The sequence below is a fragment of the Panthera leo genome, chromosome A2 (assembly GCF_018350215.1).
Source record: "Panthera leo isolate Ple1 chromosome A2, P.leo_Ple1_pat1.1, whole genome shotgun sequence".
NCBI classification, from domain to species: domain Eukaryota; kingdom Metazoa; phylum Chordata; class Mammalia; order Carnivora; family Felidae; genus Panthera; species Panthera leo.
In genome coordinates, this window is record NC_056680.1 from 11,653,413 (window position 1) to 11,675,256 (window position 21,844).

Consider the following 21,844-nt stretch of genomic DNA (forward strand, 5'->3'; position numbering starts at 1 on the left):
CTGTGGCCTCAGCCGATTGGCTGGGGAAGGGTCCGAGTCCTGTTAGACAGGTGAGGGGGGGGGTTACTCAAGGGGAGGAGGTGTGGTCAAGGTGAAGGACACAGAACAAGATGGAGTCGGCCGGCATAGGCCCGCCCTTTCATCCCCAACATTCATTGAGGACTATGAGACAGGTGCCATTAAGCTTTCCTTTCCCACCTGCAGTTGGAGGCTCAGAGAGGTCAAATTTACTTCACCAAGTTTACACAGCCAGAAAGTGGCAAGGTCAGGATTTGAACCCATGGCAGTCTGATGGGAGTCTGTGCCCTAAAGCAGGAAGCTATCCATGTTACTACACAAGTATCCTCTTGCCTGTTACTCTGTGTTTAAGAACCTGAAGACAAATGAACAATTTGCACTGGTGGTCAGCTGGTCTCTGTTTTTCATTTTTATTTTATTTTATTTCTTATTTTTTTAATGTTTATTTATTTTTGAGAGAGAGAGAGCGAGAGAGAGAGCGAGCGAGCATGGGGAGGGAGGGGCAGAGAGAGAGGGAGACACCGAATCTGAAACAGGCTCCAGGCTCTGAGCTGTCAGCACAGAGCCCCAAGCAGGGCTCAAACCCACAAACCCCGAGATCATGACCTGAACCGAAGGTGGATGCTCAGCTGACTGAGTCACCCAGGCGCCCCATCTCTGTTTAATAAATGAAATCAAGAAATTATAGAACAAGAAGAAAACAAAGGAAAACAAGTTCCCAGGGAATTCAACAGAGGTGATGTCATGGGATCTCCTTAACAAGCAACTGGAATTCATCTAAACTGGCCATCTCCAGCCCCACCCCAACATTCTCTGTGCCTTCAGTCGGGGCTCCTTGGCATGCTTCCTTGAGAACACAGATAGATTAAAAGTATCATAGACATGACTGGCATTAAGGAGCCCAATGGCACATGCACCCAGCACAATCTGCCAAACTCTGCTGGCATAATAATCCCTAGAAACCAATTCCAAGTTTTGTTAGTGAACAAGCCATGGGATTTTCAGTGACACTTAAGGACTTATTAAAAGTTGGCTCACAATTCCCCACCCTCCACTTCATTTGTGGAAATTAAAGAGTCCCTGTGGATCAGCCACAGCACTGCAGGCAGATGAGATCTGATGCACAGCCCAGGGCTAAGGTGGAGACAGGCCAGGGATTCACCCCCCTCTGGAGAACTGGTCCGCAGATAGTTTTCTGACTTAGACTCAAGCCCAAAGCTGGCCATTTGATTAACATCAAGAGACAGAAGTGGCAACTGAGGTGACATTCTCTTCCCCCAAGCCACAGGATTCCCAGAGCTGCAAACAGCCGAATGCTACAACATGCACACTGGGGCCCCGGGCAGCAGAACCCAAGCGTGCAAAGCACCTGCTGCCTAGCGTGGCCGCTGTGATCGCTCCGCGCTGCTGACTATGCGGGTGGGGGTGTCCAGAGCTCCGAGGGCGGCTGACAATTCTACTTCTGCAGCAGGCTCACTGCAGTTATGGGTATTACCTGGCCAACACCGCCCCTCCTTCCCCACTACACTGGCAGTCCTGAGAGGGCAGGACCAATCTGAACTTGCTTAGCATTGTGTCCCCCCCAGCCGGGCACCTAATAGGTGTTCAATAAAACTGGCTGAGAGAACAAACTAGCCTCTCACTACAACCCTATGGGAAGTCCGTGTGCTGCAAGGTCCCCCTGAGGTGTGAATGGCTATTCCCCAATTTATCTGAAATTCACTGACATCACAGCCAGTCTCCCTCTTGTAAACTGTGTGTCGTCTAATGCCTGTTGGGGTTATGGGGTAACGTACTCTGTAATCTGATCCCCACCTGCCATTTTAGGCCATTTTGAGCCACTCACCCCTCTTGCTGCCCAAGACGATGTCATGTTGGCCTTACTCTGTTCCTTGGATGGACAATCATCTTTTTGCCTCAGGTCCTTTGGACATGCTGCTCCTTCTGCCTGGTGTACCCTTTCCTCTCATTCTGCCCCTGGAACAAATGTCGCAGCTGAAATGTCACTTTATCCGCGAACCCACTCCCCTATGCCCACCTCTACCCTCCCTACTCTCTGTGGATTGGTTTTTGGGCTCCTACAGCCAACCGCCTTCCTTCCCTCAAACTCCTCACCCTCTCGTCTCCATTCAGTTATCCATCATCCACCCTCGCCCTTCTACTGTAACGTTCACAGGAGCAGGTATGTCAGTCACGGTGGGCTCCCTGGCAAAGGGCTCAGGCATTGCATACACAGCTGTTGGACACATGCTGGCTGGGGCTGGACTTCCTCTGAGCTGGAGATAAGAGTTACCTCGTGCACAGTCTTTGGGTACCGAGGCCGGACATGCTTATCAAACTAAGCAGCTGGTGTGCCCTGTTCCGACTTTACCCAGTTATCAAAGAGCAGATCAAGCATGAGGCTTCCTCCCCCCATGCACCGTGAGGGGATGAGGGGGGACTTCTTAAGCAAGACGATGACCAAGGATTTGAAGACTTCTTCAGCTTGACTTCACTGGGCAATCCGCAGTGGGAGTTTTGTCCTATAAACACTCACGGTGTCCCTGGTTTGTGCTACAGATGGAAAGTGACTGGACCCGAGCTCCACCTCTAAGAGCAACTGGACAGGAGGGAGAGACAAGGGAGAGCTGAGGTCATTCAAATCTGGGAGATAAATGCCATGATGATACAACCGACTCCCAGGACGCCACAGCCCCCCGACCTCCCTGAGAGTCATCGAGGTACCAAGAGCCAGGAAGGAAAGCCACTGACAGTGAACTCACCACCAACACTAGAGGGCGCCGTCCTGTACTTGTGTCTGGGCTCAGGTGGCAGACACAGGGGCGCGGTGCGGTGGAGGGAAGCAGGTGCAGAGCGCTACTCTTGGGGACAGGCTGGGTCTGAGCCACCTCTCCGTCTGCAGCTGTGAGCAAAGACTCTGACACCAGCAAGGGCTGATGGTCGTCTGGGGGACAGAGCCACTTGAACAATGCTCCTCGGTCACCCCTGCTCAGACCCGGTGGCGAGACCCAGAAATGCACGGGCCTGTCCTGGAGAACGGCTGAGCAGAGCTGCAAGGCTGTGGCTCAAAGCGACTTTGGTTACTGGTCATTTATCTCCGGTGGCCACACACTCATGCCGGGCACACAGCAGGTGCGCAGGAAATACCTGTGAGACAAACGAAAGCAGGGTGCCCATCGTTCAAGAAAACATTTGAAATGGGCGCTGAGCGGGGAGAGGGGCTCATGTCGACCAAGCACCTACTGGGTGCCAAGCTCTGCACACATGCTGTCTGTTATCCTCATTCAGCCCCATTTCACAGAAGAGCAGGTGAGGCCCAGAGAGGCCAAACCACTTGTCCGGGGCCACAGCGCCCTCTCCAGGCAGGGCTGCAACATGCAGCTGAACGGAGACCTTGGTCTCCACTCCTCCTGGGGCTTGGTATTGACTCCCGGGTGCGATGTTAGCCTGGTATCCTGACCTCTCTGGCCATCCAGAAGCAGCAGTAAAAGAGATTTCTCCTTCGTCCTGAGCTCATTTCTTGGTTGAGCTCATTTCGTGTGTTTCTCTGATGCCTTTCCCGATTTGAGTTGTGCCAGAAAATCCCCCAGATTCCCCCCACATTCTGGCTCTTCTGCTGTCCCAGTGGGATAGAGCTTAGAGGAGAGTGTTGGCTGGACCTCAGTCCAGGCTGGCACCTCCTTCCAGCCCACTCTCTCCTCCTGGGCCCTAGAGGGTCGGTCCTGCGGTGCCTCCACGTCCCTTCACATTTTGGCTCCAGTCTGAGTCCCCAGCCTCCTCTGAGCCCATTCTGGACACTTCTCCATGCCTTGGCTCTGCTGGTTCCGCTGCCTGCCGTTCCGTCCCTGGCACTGTGTGCGGGAGACTTTTCATCCTTCCGAGTTCAGCTCAGATGGCCCGTCCCTCCTTTGCCGCCTGCACTGTGGGGTCTCACAACACTCACTGCATGCCTTCCTTCACTGTTTTCTTTAATGCATTTTTATTGAACATTTACTATGTGCAGGAATCATTTTTGATGTTGGGAACACAGCATGGAACCAGTGAGGCACTGTCCCTGCCCTCATGATGTCACAGTGTCATGGGAGACAGCGACCCATAACCAGGTAAGGACAAGACTGTATGATAGGGGATCTCCGGGGAAGCGAGGAGTCAGAGAGGCACCAGACCCAGCCAGGAGTGGGGTAATCACGAAAGGCTTCCTGGAGGAGGTGGCAGGTGATCTGAGACCAGTTAGTTGAGGCAGATGGGAGGGAGGCATGAGGGATGTGGTGGGACCTGGGGTGAGAGTCTGGTACATTCAAGAAATTGAAAGTGCTCCCATCTCATTTTAGCCTAGAGATGCAAAATGAGGGTGGTAGAATTGAAGGAGACATGTCCAATATTCGGCCCTTAGGGGAACCTGCCCTTTCTCCAGAATCCACCTGTGAGCCCAGACGAATGCCTGGCCTGTGTTTGGGGGCTCCTGCTACTACTTCTCCTCAGACAACTTTTCTGGAGTCAGGCAAGTCTCCCTTGCACAGGAGGGTGCTCACCTAGTCACTACCAGTGGTCAAACATAACAGGTGGGGACAGGTGGGCCTTAGGGCCCTTCTCCAAGACAGTGCAGGGGCATGTCCTGTCCTTTGCAGGATCCATTCCAAACCCCATTGTCCAGCTTTCAGGCCCATAGCTTATCTCCCCCAAGCTCTCCCAGCATGTGGATGTAACCCAACCACACAATGTCCCATTCTCTACATTACTGGTCTCCGTCCCTCTGGCAGGAATTCCCCTCCCTCTGCTATCAGCCCAGAGAAGGCCTTTTTCATCACCCTTCCAGCACCAGGAACCACATTTCCACGGTGACCAGCAGATGTCGCTCTCACTGCCTTGCCCCAGAGCACGATGGCTCATCCTTGCTCGTCTGGGACTGGATGCGATATATCTCTGTGTCCCCAGCGCCTGTAACAGTTGCTGGCACTTGGTAGAGACTCAATAGATGCCTGGTGTGGAGTTTATTGACCGAGCCACTCCCACTGGCCAGAGTGCAGTTCTCAAGTCTGGAGTTGAACATCCTGTAATACAACTCATGGATGTAGTGTTTTTGTGGTGTTTGAGGTTTAAGAGTGCCCCCCCCCAAATAGACATGGGGACCAGGGTTGTCCCTGGCAGGTGACAGGCACCAGAGGGGAGTGAAAAGTTTGAGACAATTCTTTCCTATGGCCAAGACCCACTTGAACTCACTGTGGTCCTGGGGGCCTGGAGTGTTCTTTCTGGAAGCCACTGACAGTCTTGTCTGACCCCGGATAGCAGAGGAGGACTTCCCTCGAGGAACGCTCTTGAAACTGAGGCCCCCCTGTTGTTCAGGACCCAGGTAGGTGCCCTGCTTGGCCAAGTCTAAGAGTATTACTGTGCCTCTCAAAATACCTGTAGCTGTATGTATGGGAGGCTTGTGAATCACCAGATACCATGATCTCTAAGCAGAGAACATCCCTGATTGGTGGGGGATACTTATTCCATTTTATAAATAGGGAAACTGAGGTCGATAGGTTAGGGGAGTGTATTACATGTCATCAGAGTAAATGAGTAGGAGGTGTGGGGCTCTGAAAACTTTATAAAAATCATGAAAGACAAAGCACAGATTGAAGGAACTCAGAAAATCCTAGCTGGGTGAACTCCAAACAGCATATGGAGACACACACACACACACACACACTCTAGGCAACCTGCTGAAAACCAAAGAAAAGGAGAAAAATCATAATGGCACTCAGAGAGAAAAAGACACGTGAAATGGCACGATGTACGAACGTTTCCTAACAGTGGGTTTGGTAAATAGAAGCCTCTCCATCAACATGAGCTTGCCTCTTCTTACCCCATCGCATTCTCCATTTAAGATGTAACGTCACAAAGCCAACGTGTGGGAAAGGAGTGGCTGTGTGCTCTGAGAGAGCATAAACGTAACTCCAGTGCTGAAATTACTACAATTTTATCTCTGAGAAAATGGGGGATTTTTTGAAACAAATGGAACCAGAAGCCTAAAGGTGCAAATGCACCACAAACTTCGAAGCAGACTTCTGGGGCGGCTACTGTCCCCCGAACCGAGAGAGAAATGACAGCTGCAGAGAATACTTGGGACAGAACACCTTTTCCAAGATGCTAATGCCATCTCCTGGTGGCGTGAATTGGTGATAAGCCATCTAGAGACCTTGGGGGCCTTACTGAGCCAGGAAGGAAACATCTGATGGTTTACGTGGGGGGTGGCATTTCCTAGTATAGGATGGGCGTGTCTTCAACAATAACCAGAAGGGCTGTGGGTAGCTAGACCAGAAGGAGCTGCGGCCACAGGTGAACACACGCACAAGACCTCACACCATGGAAGGAAAATATCCGCCCATCCGGGGGAAACCGGGTGAGTCAAGAGGCCCAGGGCAGGAGTAGGTGCCCTCAGTACCAGCGACTGCTCCTTGCTTTCCACTCCAGGGCATGGTTCAGGCCCATCCCTCATCCCTCCACATTCCTGGCATGATCCTGGCAGACCATGTGCACTGCCTCATACTTGCCGCATTCCCCGCAGCACAGAGGAACCAAAGGCTGCCCCAGGATGACCCCTGGAAGTTTTTCTGCCTGGCAATGACTCTGATGCTGCTTCTGTTCGACCTCATCCTAGGTGTGGTCCTGGCTGAGGGTAAGGTGGTGAGCCAGTGGGAAATGGGTAATCACATGGACCAAGTCTTGAGAAGCAGGCCCTACAGGGCTGGGGCAGAGATGGGTCAGTAAGGGGGTGACTGGACTGCATCACTGGACTTCACAATTTTAGAGGGAACCTGCCCTCCTCGTCTTAGCCTGCAGTTTGGGGAGTGGGAAAAGAACCGGGTGCTGAAAGGTCTAGAGCACATCAGCACGTGTCTCTCCTAGTACTGCTGTTCTCCAACAAGATGCAGGAAGACCTCAAGCAAATGGACATCCAATGTGAGTGCTGAATGAAACGGAGGGCTTCCTTCCCACACGCACCACCAGGTCTTGATCCGCCTTTCTCTGTGGGCCTCTTAGTTGTGCAGGGTCTGGCAGATGCTGGGCACGAGCGGGACATCATGTGGGGAGAGGTGTTCCGGCAAACAGAAGCTGTGCGGGCAGGCAACGGTAAGGAGGCAGGGTAGGCTCGGTGGGGGGAACTGGGAGTTGGGAGAGGACTGCTGTTGTCTTCAGCACTGCTGATGGTAGTGGTTCTTATAACACGCGAGCGGGTGTTGGGTTGTTTTAATCGATCCTCTGCCAAGGTGGATGTCAACATAAAGTGTGAGGCCCCCTGCATGTATCACTCTGCCATCTGGCAAGGCCCGGCTCTTGCATGAACACATGGGAAGCTACTGTGCTCATTTTGGCAAAGAAGCACAGATGAACAGGTTTGGATCATTTCACCTCTGGAGGCCAGTGCAGCCTGTAGCCTCAACAGAGCTGATGTCCCTCCCCTTCTCCAGAATCCTCCTGCGAGCCCTGCCATGAAAACTGGACGGCATTTCAGGGCTCCTGCTATCAATTTTCCACACAAGAACTGAGCTGGTTCAAAGCCAAGGATCACTGTACAGAGAAGGGTGCTCACCTGGTCATCATCAACAGCCAAGCAGAGCAGGTGAGAAGCAGGGAGGGGTGCTCTGGAGACCCGTCAAGTCATTGCAATCTCATGTCCTTGTTCCCTGTAGAATCCAGTGCAAATCCTGCATTCTGTCCTTCATAATGTCCTTCCGCTGTTTCAGCATGCAGCGTTGCCCAGTATTCAGTCCCGCTTCTGAATGATTCTTCATAGTGGCCCTTCTGTCTGGAATGCTTCCTTCTATCTACCTGGACAGCTCCTACCTGTTCTTCATCAGATCAAACTTTGTCCTTCAACATCCTTCCCACCCCCTCTTCCTTAATACTGGACTATGCTGCCAGATCCCTGGTTCATCTCCTTGCACATGGAGAACTTCCTGGCTAGGGGTGGTTCTGACTCATTCTTGAGTCCATACTGCCTGGAACCAGATTGGACACACTCAGTATGGTTCAGTGGACTCAATGTTTGTCAGTGGAATCCAACTGATTGCCAGAACATTTTCTATGGAGTAGTGTCCAGATTCCTCACCCTGTTAACCATGCCCTTGAATAATCTTATCTACCCTTTAACCAGGCAGTGCTCATCTAGGAGCCATACTGGGCTCTTCTTCCCTCATTGAAGTTTCAGAAAATCCTGGAAGGCACCTGCCATTGTTATCCCCATTTTACAAATGAAAAGCCTGAGGACCGTAAGTGTCCATAATTTGCTAATTACACAGGTCATAATAATGGTGGAAATGGTCATCTACCTAGAGCTTTAAGCCAATGTGTTCAATGGCGACATTGGAGGACATCCTTGCCCATGGGGTCCCCTAGGTCTTAGTCCCTTTCATGGACTGCTTCCACTGCCATTCTCACCTCTGGATGTAGTCTTTCCTGACTTACTTTGCCTTCTTCTCATGCAGAAATTCCTGAGTCCAAAGGAAAATAATGGCTACTGGATTGGCCTCAGGAAACAATACCCAAAGGGCATTCACAAGTGGCAAGATGGCTCAGTTCCTACTTTCCTGTGAGTGTCTCTGTTGGACTCAGAACACCTGAGCTTGTCTGTCCCATTGAATCTTGAAGACATCTTCCCACAGATTCTCAAATTGCCTCAAGGGTCTGATTTTGGCCTGAACCAAACTTCCTGTCATATTTCCGGTTGTCATGCTTATTGCTATTTTGTTAGCTGCAGGTGTGTGTGTGTGTGTGTGTGTGTGTGTGTGTGTGTGTAAAAACCATAATTAAACAACATTAAATAGGAAGTTCTTTATTGTAGGAAGTCTCAGTGCCTTTAATACATTGAAGAGAATTGTACACTCTAAGGAGGGAGTAGACAGTGTGTGGTGTACCAAGCTTATTGAGAGGCACAGCTCATCTGGATATATCTGGAGCTTCTAGTGTCCTATAGAACACACCCAAGGAATCACTGCCCAGGGGATCCAGTCCTAACCCCTCCACGAATGATTCAATGACCTCACATTCTGGTCATCATCTGTTTTTGGACTTTTTTTCGTGTCTACACACTTGACCAGAACCACACGCTAAGCCTCCTGGACCATCGTGAGTACATCTGCTCTCTTTCACTTCCACTGCTTCTGCCTCAGCTCAGGTCAGGACAATTGCTGTATATCCTGTACTTAGTCTTACCTTCATCAACCCATGCTCTAGTCAAGTTCAAGGGGCCATCTTCCTAAAACACGCCCTTGGTATACTTTTTGGAAACACCCGATTCCTCAGTGCCACATCGATAACCTAGAATCTTCAGATGGCACCTTTCAGTTCCCACATAGTGGGTGCCAATTCATCTTTGCACCCGCATCTCCTACACTCCCAAGGGCTCTCCACCCCCTTGCCACAGCTATGTGGTAAATGACTCATCTTTTTGGATATTGTCTTGTATCTTATCTTTACGCTTTTGTTCCTGCCGTGTCATCTATCTGGAACATCTTTCACTGGCTCGTGTCAAGCTTCGTAGAAGAACCCATCCTGTGCCCAGCGTGAATTAATCCAACTCCCTTAATATCCCAGTCATACCCTATGTAGAGTTTTGTAGCTGTGTTAATTATGATCTTCCTTTGCCTATGTATGTCTTGCCCATCAGACAGGCTGCTACTTTAGGGCAGAGCAGGCTTCCAACACATGGGTGTGTCTCCAGTTGCCAGTACAGGGCTTGGTACACAGCAGGTGCACAATGAACTATATTGGAATGAATGAGTGAGTGTTATAAGCATTTCAAGAAATGTTTAGGAAAGAGAGTATGGGATCATTTCACAGACTTGTCACCTGTTATACACCAGACATTCAAATGCATCATATTCTCAAACTTAATCTCAGAGATCCAGGGATGTTAAGTCATTTGTCCGGTTTGGCCTCATTTGTTTCATTTATAATTCAAGATTATTATTATGAAACAGATGATTATTATAAAACAGTGGTGCTCAAAAGGTGGTGATTTCTTCCTAGAGACATCTGGCACTGCAATATTTTTGGTTGTCACAATGGAGAGTGGGTAGAGACCAGCCATGCCACTCAATGTCCTACAGTGCCCAGGATGGCCCCACACAACAGATAATGATAAAGCTCCCGATGTAAATATTTCCTTCATGTAAACACAGTGCTGTAATATATGGTTAGGATATTTTACTTTTAGGATTACTCACATATCCCCAAGGAAAGACCTTTGCCAGTAGCCTTATTCTCTTCTGGGATCTTGTTGGTGAGCCCAGCTGGGCATGGCTGAGTGTGGCTTGCCCAGCACTGTGGTTAAGGGACCGGGATGATCCTTGTGTTTGTTTTCACAGCAACTGGCGTGATACCAGATCTTCTCACTATGACTGTGCCTTCCTGGTGGGTTCTGGCTCTTGGTCCTCTACTACATGCTATGCGTATTGGTATCATTGGATATGTGAGAAGCCACAGGTCTGCTGAGATGCTCCCTTTCCTCTATATTCAGTCTTGGGAAAGATTGTCTTGATGTGTGACCTCAAAACAATTCCCCAGCTTGGCTGCAGAAAAGGGGGTCTCCTGAAAGCCCTAGTCCTCTTGGTAGCGTTGTCTCCCTTTCTTTCCCTTACTTCTAAATTTTGTTGGGGTACATGTAAAATAACACCAGGATGAAACAATGAGCAAAATATATCGTGTAGGACATTCTACAAGACAAATAATCTAGCTTTGAAAAAAAAAATGACAGAAAGGCAAATGTCATATTATTAGATATGATAAAATAAAATATGAATAGATAAAATAAAAGAGTCTTAACTGAGAATAAACTGACAGTTGATGGGGGGTGGGAGGGAGGGGAAAGTGGATGATGGGCATTGAGGAGGGCACCTGTTGGGATGAGCACTGGGTGTAGTATGGAAACCAATTTGACAATAAATTTCCTATTAATTAAAAACACAAATAAAATTTGAATCTCATATAAAAAAATAAAAGAGTCTTAACGACGTAACTCAATGTGTATACCATGTTTGGATTTTTATTAGAAAAAGCTTGAAAAAAATCACAATATTTGAGTATGGATTATATATCAGGAAACATTAAAGCATTTTTATTTATTTGTTAGGTGTGCTAATGGCATGGCATAGACAGATGGTGGATGGATGAATAGATAAATAGATAGATAGATAGATAGATAGATAGAGATATATCACTATATGTTAGTAATCTATACTAACACGAACATGGGTAATACATAGGGGTACATTTGTGTACTCTGTGGGATTTTCTTTAAAATGATAAACCAGGGGCGCCTGGGTGGTTCAGTCGGTTAAGCATCTGACTTCAGCTCAGGTCACGATCTCACAGTCCGTGAGTTCGAGCCCCGCGTGGGGCTCTGGGCTAATGGCTCAGAGCCTGGAGCGTGCTTCCGATTCTGTGTCTCCCTCTCTCTCTGCCCCTCCCCCATTCATGCTCTGTCTCTTTCTGTCTCAAAAATAAATAGATGTTACAAAAAATTAAAAAAAATAAAATCATAAACCAAATAAGGGGGAAGATTGTAAGAAACTCAATTGGTCGAGTGTTTATAATTATTAAACCTTGAGACACAGGAGTTCATCATTTATTCTAATTTGTGCCTACAGGAACATTCCACATAAAATTTTAAATTAGTCAATGCAATTCATAGTAACTTGTATAAGGTAAACATGATTCAGAAAGAAACTCAGCAAACTTGCGGTAGAACAGAAATGTCTGAATCTAGAAGTGAGATCTATGTAAAGTCCTACTATAAATATCATATTTCACAGTGTGGCATTGAGAACATTCCATTTTAGCTTGGGAACTATGTATGGATTTCTATAGTTATGGATTTCTCTTCAACATTATCCTGGGGGTCCTAGACAAAGCAGTACTATACCTCTCCCCCCCCACCCAGAAAAAACCCCAAGAAACAAAAGTATTAAAATTTGGGAAAGAAGATACAAAACCATCAGTTTTCACACACGAACGATACCCTTGTTTTCACAGAGACACCAAGGCTGCTGCTCACACCTTTAGAATTTAGAAGTGTGTGCCAAATTTTCTGCATTCAGAGTCGGTATAGAGATTGTGTTTTATGAGCCAAGAGCAAATCGATAGACAAAGAAATATTTGGAAAATATCACACCATTGCACAAAAACGTTAAGTGACCTTCAGAACCATAGACATCCCGATGTCTTTAAGCGAAAAATTAGAGACTATGCATGAAGACACAGGCACTCACTATAGCAGGAATTGATAGGATATTGTATGTGTAGTGTGGCTCTACCCACATAACAAATACTTAATACATTGTAACCATTATTGGTAATAAGATACTTAAAAGTTTCATCATGGAAAACATTGAGTACCACACCTTCCTCTGTCAACCAAGAGGGATGAATCTGAAAAAAAGCCACTATTCTTGGGACCAACTATTTTCCCACAGAGGCACACTCTCTAGACTCAGAGGCACGCTAGGGAGGATGAGCTAATTTTATTCCCTCTAACAAGATTCTCTGGGGATCATGCTTCAGGAGGTCAGAGAGTCTGGTATAAACCTGTTGGTGGTGCCCCTGCTTTGGCTCCCAGAGAAAACATGCTCCTCCTCTACAGTCAGAAGACAATGTGGAGGCAGCAGTGGCCCCTCCCCCCTGGAAACACAACACCCATGGGCTGAGAGGTCCTGGGATCTGCCAGAGGTACAGCAGCCACTGGTCAAGTAAGTGTGTCAAGAAGACAAGCTGTAGAGGCATGGTCTCAGGTCTCAACTTCCTCCCTGGAACTTCTCCTCAAAGGTCGGGGAGCTGCCTGCTCAGTGTTCCCCACCAAAACTTTAGAGTGCCTGGTGTCATAGCCTCGTGGGTGGACAGGGTGTTTGAGCTGGTCAAGAGAGTGGGCACCAGAGCGAGAGCTCAGGCTGAATTCTAACTCCATGCAGAAGTGAGGTGTGGAGCCTCAGCTGCCTGCCCCATGCACTTGTGGAGGGTTCAGTGGGGGTGCTACATGTCAAGTGGGTTAGCTCAACTGTGGATTTGCATCAAATAAGCATCATTGTCCTGCTCAAAGTTAGTCAGTTTGGGCAGGTGCTGGGGGAGGAGAGAGCAGGGGTTTCAACCTAGTTCAGCGGTCCTCAATGGAGGGCAATTTCAATCCCTTCCCAAGGGGCCTTGAGATGTTTCTTCTTGTTGCAGCTGGAGTGGAGGGGGTGCTACTGACCAGGGGTGTTGCTCAATACCCTGCAAATATACACAACGCGGTCCCCACCACAAAAAATGATCTGGCCCCAAATGTGTGCAGACTCCAGGATGAGAATCCCTGGGCTTGAGCTGTGAAGTTGGATTGGACCTGGGTCTGCATTTCCACAGGCTCACTGGCTGCAGGGCTGTGGGAGGCGAGAGTGGCCATGGGGAGACCAGGGGATGATAGATCACCCACCTGGGAGTCTGTAGTGAACTCGCGCTGGGAATGAACTTCCTGCTTCTGTCCAAGAGATTAAGATGATGTTTAAAAGTCCACAAATTCGGAATCACTGGGATGTGAGAGGCAAGACAGGAGTGGCGGGCAGTGCCCAGTGCTTGACTTGGTTGTCCAGGTTGGGCACCCCACGGAATGCCACAGTGCAAGACTCCCAGGGCCAACTTCAGCGGCTTTGGCAGGGGGATCCCATTTCAGACCTCGTGAGACGGGATTGCCTGGGGTGGGGGCGGTGTCTGGGAGTGATGTCCAGGAAACAGCAGGATAATCAAGCAGGAATTGGAAAAGAGGTGCATGCTGAGTCAGAAATTCAGAATGAATTTAATCCATTGAATAAAAAGTGCAAGTATGGAAGACAATTGAGACCGCCCTCTGCCCCCCCACCCCCGCCACCCCATGCCCCCACACTAAGACACCTGCCACCTGTAATATAAACATTTTCTGGGGTGCCTGGGTGGGTGGCTCCGTTGGTCAACCATCTGATTCTTGGTTTCGGCTCAGGTCATGAGTTCACAGTTTGAGAGTTCAAGCCCCGTGTTGGGCTCTGCGCTAACAGAGTGGAGCCTGCTTGCAGTTCTCTTTCTGTCTGTCCCTCCTGGGCGCTCTCCCTCTCAAAATACATAAATAAACTTAAAGAACAAAACCCCAAAATAAATATTTTCATACCTCAGATGTACCCTGAACATGCCTTGCCATATGGTATGTGGATTGCAGGGTGAACAGCACTGCTGGGTTCTCAGCATGGGGGAGTCCATAGATACAAAAAACAAAAACAAAAACAAAAACAAAAACCCAAAAAACCAGCCAACCCAGATATTCACTCTTTTTCTCAGCCTTCCGTGGATAAAGATGACTGGATAGCTTTGGAGAGTCTATTGTCGTTCACAAATGTGTAATGCTGCTCCCAGGGTGAGATTTCTGCCACCCCACCCCCTTAACACCAGGCTTGGCCACTGAAATGTGGGTGGAGGTGAGAGAAGGCTGTTCCCCGGTAAAAGCTCTTTGGAGCCAGCCTACCCTTCACTTTTTCCATTGCTGTGATAACTGGCAGTGCCCCAGACACAGAGGTTTGTCTCTCTGCCTGAGTTCTGGACTGAATTCATCACGAAGCACAGCCATAGCAACCTATGATGGGCTTGCAGCCTGAGAGGGAAATAAGCTTTCAGTGCTGTCAGCCACCAAGATTTGGGCGTGTATGTTGCTGGAGTGTACCTTAGCCTAGGTGGACTTAGAGTCAGTGGGCTGCCCAGGGTCCGGGTAACACAAGCAGTGCCTGGGACATGGGGCCAGAATTTGTGGGCAAATAAAGATTGTCTGTCTCCAACACTGACGCTAAGAAGCATAAAATGAATGAAATTAGCTCCCTTTGGAAATAACCTGCACCAAGATATAATTAATCTGCGCATGCTCTTATAGCCTGACAACGAGACTGATGGAAAAGATACGTGTCCTTTGTAACATTTTAGAGGGTGCCTTTAAAAGAAGCTTCTGTAGAGCTCCACCCTAATTGTTTCATTTACTCCTCCCAAGAAACTGAGGCTGTGGGAGTGTCTGTCACTGGCTAACCCAGCCAATGAGTGTCAGAGATGGTATTCAAACAGGGTCTGTCGGAACCCTTGCTCTCAGCCACTAAGAGGTCTTAAAATTCATGAGGTTCAGCATTTTCTGTATTCACCCACCACATCTTCACAACTATGTGGAGCAGGTATTATTATTAGCCTCATTTTAAAGATGAGAAAACTAAGGCACAGAGAAGTTAAGTAACTTGCCTAACTCCCACAGCTGGTAAGAGGCAGAGCTAAGATTTAACCCCAGGCTGTCTGCCTTCAGAATTGATGCCCTTAATCACAATTGAAAATATGTTAAAAATGAATGAAAAAATAAAAAAGAAAAAAATATTTTCATTTTAATTTTTTTAAGTCTATTTATTTATGTTGAGAGAGACAGAGAGAGCATGAGCTGGGGAGGGGCAGAGAGAGGAAGAGAGGAAGAATCCCAAGCAGGCTCCATGCGCAGACCCCGACACAGGGCTCGAACCCATGAACTGTGAGATCATGACCTGAACCGAAGTCAAGAGTTGGATGTCCAAGTGACCAGGCGCCCTTATTTTTATTATTTTTTAAAACAAGTCTTGGAAATAGTATTTTATTTAGGCTATTTATTTGGTTTATTTCTTCCCCCTATCTTTCGTGAGTCATAATTGGCAGGTAAAAATGTATATAATTAGGGTATACAACTTGATACTTTGATATGTGCCTAACTGTGAAATAGTCACCACGATCAAGCTAATTAACATATATCACTCTTTATCTTGATAGCATCACTGGAAACTCCCAGTAATAAAAATAACTGTCCACATTACATGTTAGGTATGGATTTAAGGCCCTTGTACACAGTTTTCTCACTTAATCCTTGTAATGATCCTAAGAGGTTAGAATTATTAGTTCCTTAAGCAGATGAGGAAACAGGCTCAGAGAGGTTAGTGAGAGGAACCCTGAAGGCTGGGTGGGAAGGACAGTAAGGCGATGATCCATTTCTTCCTTCAGAGTCCACTCACTGTTGACGCCCTTGTTTCTGGCCTCAGAACTGCCCGGATATGGAGAATCAGACCCGAGTCTTCGAATTCATCCTCCTCGGCCTCTCCGAGCAGCCTCTACAGCAGCAGGTGCTCATTGGTATGTCCTGCAGCCTGTATCTGATCGGATGCATGGGGAATCTGCTCACCATCCTGGCCATCCTCTTGGACCCTCACCTCCACAGCCCCATGTACTTCTTCCTCAGCAACTTGTCTCTTCTGGACATCTGTTTTACCTCCACCACCGTCCCCAAGATGCTGGTGAACTATCTGTGCAGACACAGCACCATCTCCCCCCAGGCTTGCCTGGCCCAGATGTATTTCTTCATTGCCTTTGGGGCAGCGGAAAGCATCCTTCTCTCAGTCATGGCTTACGACCGCTACCTGGCCATCTGCTGCCCGCTGCGCTACATGACGATCATGAACGTCCTTCGTTGTGCCTTGCTAGTGACCGTGCCCTGGACCTCAGCAAACCTCATCTCCATGGTCCATACCATCCTGATGACCCACTTGTCCTTTTGCACCAATAGGATCCCACACTTTTTCTGTGACATTAATGCCTTGATCAAGCTTTCCTGCTCCAACACGCAGGTCAATGAGATGTTGATGCTGGTCCTTGGGGGTTCGGTGGTTCTGATGTCTTTTGTGTGTATCATGGCCTCTTATACACCTATTGCTGTGGCTGTGTGGAAGGTGCCCTCAGCCCAGGGGAAGTGGAAAGCTTTCTCTACCTGCAGCTCTCACCTTTGTGTCATCTCGCTCTTCTATGGGACTATTATTGGGGTCTACTTCAACCCTGCATCCACACACACCACCCAGAGGGACATGGTAGCCACAGTGATGTACACCATGGTCACCCCCATGCTGAACCCCTTCATCTACAGCCTTCGGAACCGCGATCTGAAGGGTGCCCTCAGGAAACTTCTTAGAGGAAACCACTTGGCTAAGCCTCTTTGAAGACTCTTTTTAGACCCAATTCCTTTCGAAATAAACTAATTTTTTCCCAATTTTTGAACTCAGGGTGTTTTTTCCCCGTTTTTATTTTTTATATTAAAAAATTTTTAATGCTTTATTTATTTTTGAGAAAGAGAGAGACAGAGTGTGAGCAGGGAAGAGGCAGAGAGAGAGAGGGAGACACAGAATCTCAAGCAGGCTCTAGGCTCTGAGCTGTCAGCACAGAGCCCAACGTGGAGCTTGAACCCATGAACTGCGAGATCATGACCTCAGCTGAAGTTGGACACTTAACCCACTGAGCCACCCAGGCACCCCATTTTCCCTTTTTTTTTAAAGGTAGAAACCAAGTTTTATTCTTCATGTAAGCATTTTATTTTTTGTTGAATTATTCGACATAGAACATTATGTAAATTGAGGTTGTACATGTTCATTCAATACATTTATATATTGTAATATGATTGCCAGTATAGCAATATTTAGCACCTCTATCACATTACATAATTACCCTTTCTTGTTAATGGTTGAGATAATTAAGTAGTCTTTTAGCAAGTTTGATGATTGTAGTATAATATTGTCTATATTCATTACACTGTGCATTAGACCTGTCTTATTTACCACTCATTGCAAGTTTGTACCCTTAAACAACATCAGTCTTATCCCTGCACCCTCCCTCCCCTGGCAACCACCACTCTATTTTTTCTAGATTCCAAGTGTAAGTAATATTGCACAGTGCATGTTTTTCTCTGACTTATCTCACTTAGCATAATGTACTCACGTCCATCCATGTTGTCACAAAGGCAGGATATCTTCCCATCTCACAGCTGAATTCTATTCTATTGTGTGTGTGTGTGTGTGTGTGTGTGTGTGTGTGTGTGTGTATCACCTTTTTTACCCACTCATCCCTTGATGTGATGGGCATTTAGGTTGTTTCCATATCCTGGCTATTGCGAATGATGATGCAATAAATAGAGGAGTGCATATATCTCTTCAAGGTTCTGTTTTCACTTCTTTTGGGTGTATACCCAGAAGTGGAATTGCTGGATTGTAGAGTAGACCTGTTTTTAATTTTTGAGGAACCTCCATGTTATTTTCCATAGTGGTTGGACCAATTTACATTCCCACCAACAGTGCACCAGGGTTCCCTCTTCACTACATCTTCGCTGACACCTGTTGTCTTTTGTCTTTTGAGGTGGTATCTCATTGTGGTTTTGACTTACATTTCCCTGATGTTGAGCATCCTCTCATGTGCTTGTTGGCCAATTTGATGTCCTCTTTGGAAAAATATCTACTTAGTTTGCCCCCCCCCCATTTAAGTTGGATGGTTTGTGTTTTTGTCATTAAGTTGTATGAGTTCTTTACACATTTTGGGTTAACGTTTATCCAATATACGGTTTGCAAAAATTTTCTCCCAATTTTTTGATTGTCTTTTCATTCTGTCAATTGTTTCTTTTCCTGTGCAGAAGTCTTTGAGTTTGCTGATTTTTGCTTTTGCTGTTTATGCTTTTGGTGTCATATCCAAGAAACCATTGCCAAGACCCATGTTGAGGGGCTTCTTCTAAGAGTTTTATGGTATTGAGTCTTATGCTTAAGTCTTTGATCCATTTAATGTTAATTTTTGTGAGTGGTGTGAAATAGAGTTCCCATTTCATTGTTTCATGTGGCTTATCCAGTTTCCACACACCATCTGTTGAAGAGAGTATCCTGTCTCCATTGGATGTTTTTGGCTCCCTTGTTGAATTTTAGTTGAAATTAAAAGCTTTTCATGGTGTTTTTTCTTGGTTCACAGACACAACATTAAAAAATGAAAAAAAGTATCCCCTTACAAATTTTTGTTAATGTTTATTTTTGAGAGAGAGAGAGAGAGAGAGAGAGAGAGAGAGAATGAGCAGGGGAGGGGCAGAGAGAGAGAGAGAGAGAATCCGAAGCAGGGTCCAGGCTCTGAGCTGTCAGCACAGAGCCCGAAGCAGGGCTCAAACTCATGAACTGTGAGATCGTGACCTGAGCTGAAGTCGGACACACCCAGGTGCCCATAAAAAATGTATCCCCTTTTTAATTCCTTCAATCCTTTTGATGACATCCTGAGAATATTTTGATTTGATGTTACTATGCCTACAACACTTTCCCCATGACATCCCTTTGGAAAGTGAGAAGGAGGGTCTTTGGCTCAGAGCCTTCAGCAGGCAACAGTAGCTAGCTAGAATTTAAACAATATTCTTTAATTTTTAAGATGTTCTCTTTTTACTCTTATCTTCTGTATCAGTTGGGGTTCAGGTGGGAAAAGATAAAGTGTGCTCTCACTTGCACACTTATTTATGTCCGATAGTTTGGGTTTTCTATGTACAGTAGTGATCTATTAGGTTCTAATGAAGAACTTTAAAGGCTTAACAACATTCAGTAGAAAAAACCCTACCAAGCAAATAAAAGCATTGCTGGTACCTGGATGTACTTTGACTCAAATAACAGGAATGGGAGATACTGGATAAGACAGATTGCACGTGCTGAGTCAAGAGCAAAACACTGGGATTGCATGATGGTGGGCCACTGGCTTTAAAACCTGACAGACTTGGGTTCAAATTCCCCACTCCCTCATGAATAGGTTGAATGTCTCTTATCTGCTCACTTTCCCTTTGAGTGTGAGTTTTGTCCTTCATGGAGTGCAGGCTGTTCAATATCCCTTCTAGCCTGTTGCTGTAAGTCAATTAGCTTCACATCTCAGCACTACTGTTTTCTCACCTGGAAACTGAAGTTAGTAATGGTTCCCCCCTCTCCAGGTGGTCATGAGAATTCTATTAAAAAAAACGTAAATCACTTATCAAAGGACTCCGTGCATAATAAGCATTGGACCAATCAGACTTCTGTGGTTCAAAAAAGATAGACATCACAATTTTAAAAAGCTAAAAATGTATTTTAAATGAACTATCCTTGATCGTCATCAGCAGTGTTTTTTTTTTTTTTTTTCAAACAAGAGTTGCAAAGTTATTTGCGGAACTGATTTTTAAATGGTTTCAACTCTTTTTCTTTCTTTCTTTCTTTCTTTCTTTCTTTCTTTCTTTCTTTCATTCTTTCATTCTTTCTTTCGTTCTTGGAGAGAGAGTGCAAGTGAATGAATAGGGGAGGGGCAGAGGGAGAAGGAGAGAGGATCCCAACCAGCTTCATGCTCAGTGTAGAGCCCAAAATGGGGCTCGATGCCACAACCCTGGTATTATGACGTGAGCTGAAACCAAGAGTCAGACACTCAACTGACTGAGCCACCTAGGCACCCCTCAACTCTTTTCTAATGGAGCCAGAAGACATTGAAAAAAACAAACAAACAAACCCAGAATTTGAGGCTTTGTCAATTCATGAGAAGTAACAGGATTCAGGATGGAAGAAAACATCAACATTGTAAAATCAAAGACTGTGTGGTGTTTCTGAGAATTATTGCCCACCTTTGTGCCAGACAGAGATATAAAGTGTTTATTTTTAAAGAGAAGACTTACAGAAAGAAACAAGAAAAGACTCCTTGACTGTATCTTTTGTTACTTTGTTTTTACTTTTGAGTTAATCCTTTCAACAAGTTCTACTGTATCTGCTGATGTTTTGTGTTTATCACCTTACCAGACTTTGGAAAACAAAAGTCTTGCCAGAACTGAACTTTGGTGAACAAATCCCATCCCACTTACCTTCTGGATTTCTTTAGGGTAATGATCTTCCTTCTATTTATTCCCAAATCTCTGTCTCTCAGTGAACCTCTTCCCTCACCTCCTGCCTCTGGGTTCACCTCCACTGGTACGTTAGCATTTGCCAGTTTCCGTATTATAAATCTTGCCCCATGGCTGAAGCACTCACAGAGATGCACAGTGGCACACCATTACATCCTAATTCCACAATACACATGCAATAGTCATGAAGAGCCCCAAGAGTACAGATAATAGTGAAGTGAAATAAAATAATTGGGAAGTAATGGCTTTTGAACGGTTATTACTCTTTTAGAGTTTAGGTTCTAGATTTTATTACTTTTTGACTTGCTCAATCTTTAAGCAAATTATCTCTAAGAACTTCCAATACTTTCAGATAGAAGGCTCGGTCTCATAATTTGTAGTAATTTGTAGTTTCATAAGACCGTCATCCTTTGGTTTCAGTGCTAAGAACATCAAGTTAACCTCCCCAACAGTGACAGATGTAAGAAGAGGGGCTCAGTCCCAGATTACCCTCATTTATTTAATTTTAAGTTCAGATAGTTTACTTTTAATGACAGCTGTGTTTAACAACTGGCTCACAAAATTCCTGAAAATTTAACAACTGGCTCTTGTGAGGGGGCTTGGGCTGCCTCCAGCACGTCGCTGAACATCTCCCTCTGACCCATATCCTCCAGTCATCTGATCATGTCACTTTCATGATTAAAACTCTGGGTTGACTCCCCCAGACTTCAAGAGGAAGCCATAGCTCCTTAGACCAACACCCCACCTGTGACACTCTGCCCCCTCTCCTCTGATTGGATGAATTCTTCTCATGCTTTAAGATTCTGGATGCTGGAGCTTTCCTGGTCCTGGCCCCACTGCATGCTGGCTCAGCATCCATCATAGCATATTAGGACTGTAGCTCTAATAATTTTGCCTTCCTCATCAGACTGTGTACTCCACAGAAGAAGACATCTGGCTTCCTTCATCTTTGTACCTTGGTGTCAGGTACACAGTAAGTGCTCAATAAATATTTGCATATTTCTGACTTAGTGTGAGTATGTCTTTAAACCCAGACTAGTTCTTCTATGTGTTGCTGCAATAGGTAAGATGCGAATTGTTCAAGTCAAAGTTCTTCCTTCTATACTGATT

At 46.4% G+C, this 21,844-nt stretch overlaps 1 protein-coding gene across 1 annotated transcript; it reads left to right on the forward strand.

The window, feature by feature from the left end:
- The first annotated feature begins 6,314 nt into the window (after positions 1 to 6,314).
- LOC122213345 (olfactory receptor 24-like) lies at positions 6,315 to 17,036 on the forward strand. The gene is made up of 6 exons (XM_042927469.1): positions 6,315 to 6,403; positions 6,569 to 6,679; positions 6,910 to 6,963; positions 7,045 to 7,134; positions 7,473 to 7,624; positions 16,089 to 17,036. Exons 1-6 carry the CDS (start codon positions 6,367 to 6,369, stop codon positions 17,034 to 17,036), a joined length of 1,392 nt encoding a protein of 463 aa, XP_042783403.1. The 5' UTR covers positions 6,315 to 6,366.
- The last annotated feature ends 4,808 nt before the right edge of the window (positions 17,037 to 21,844 follow it).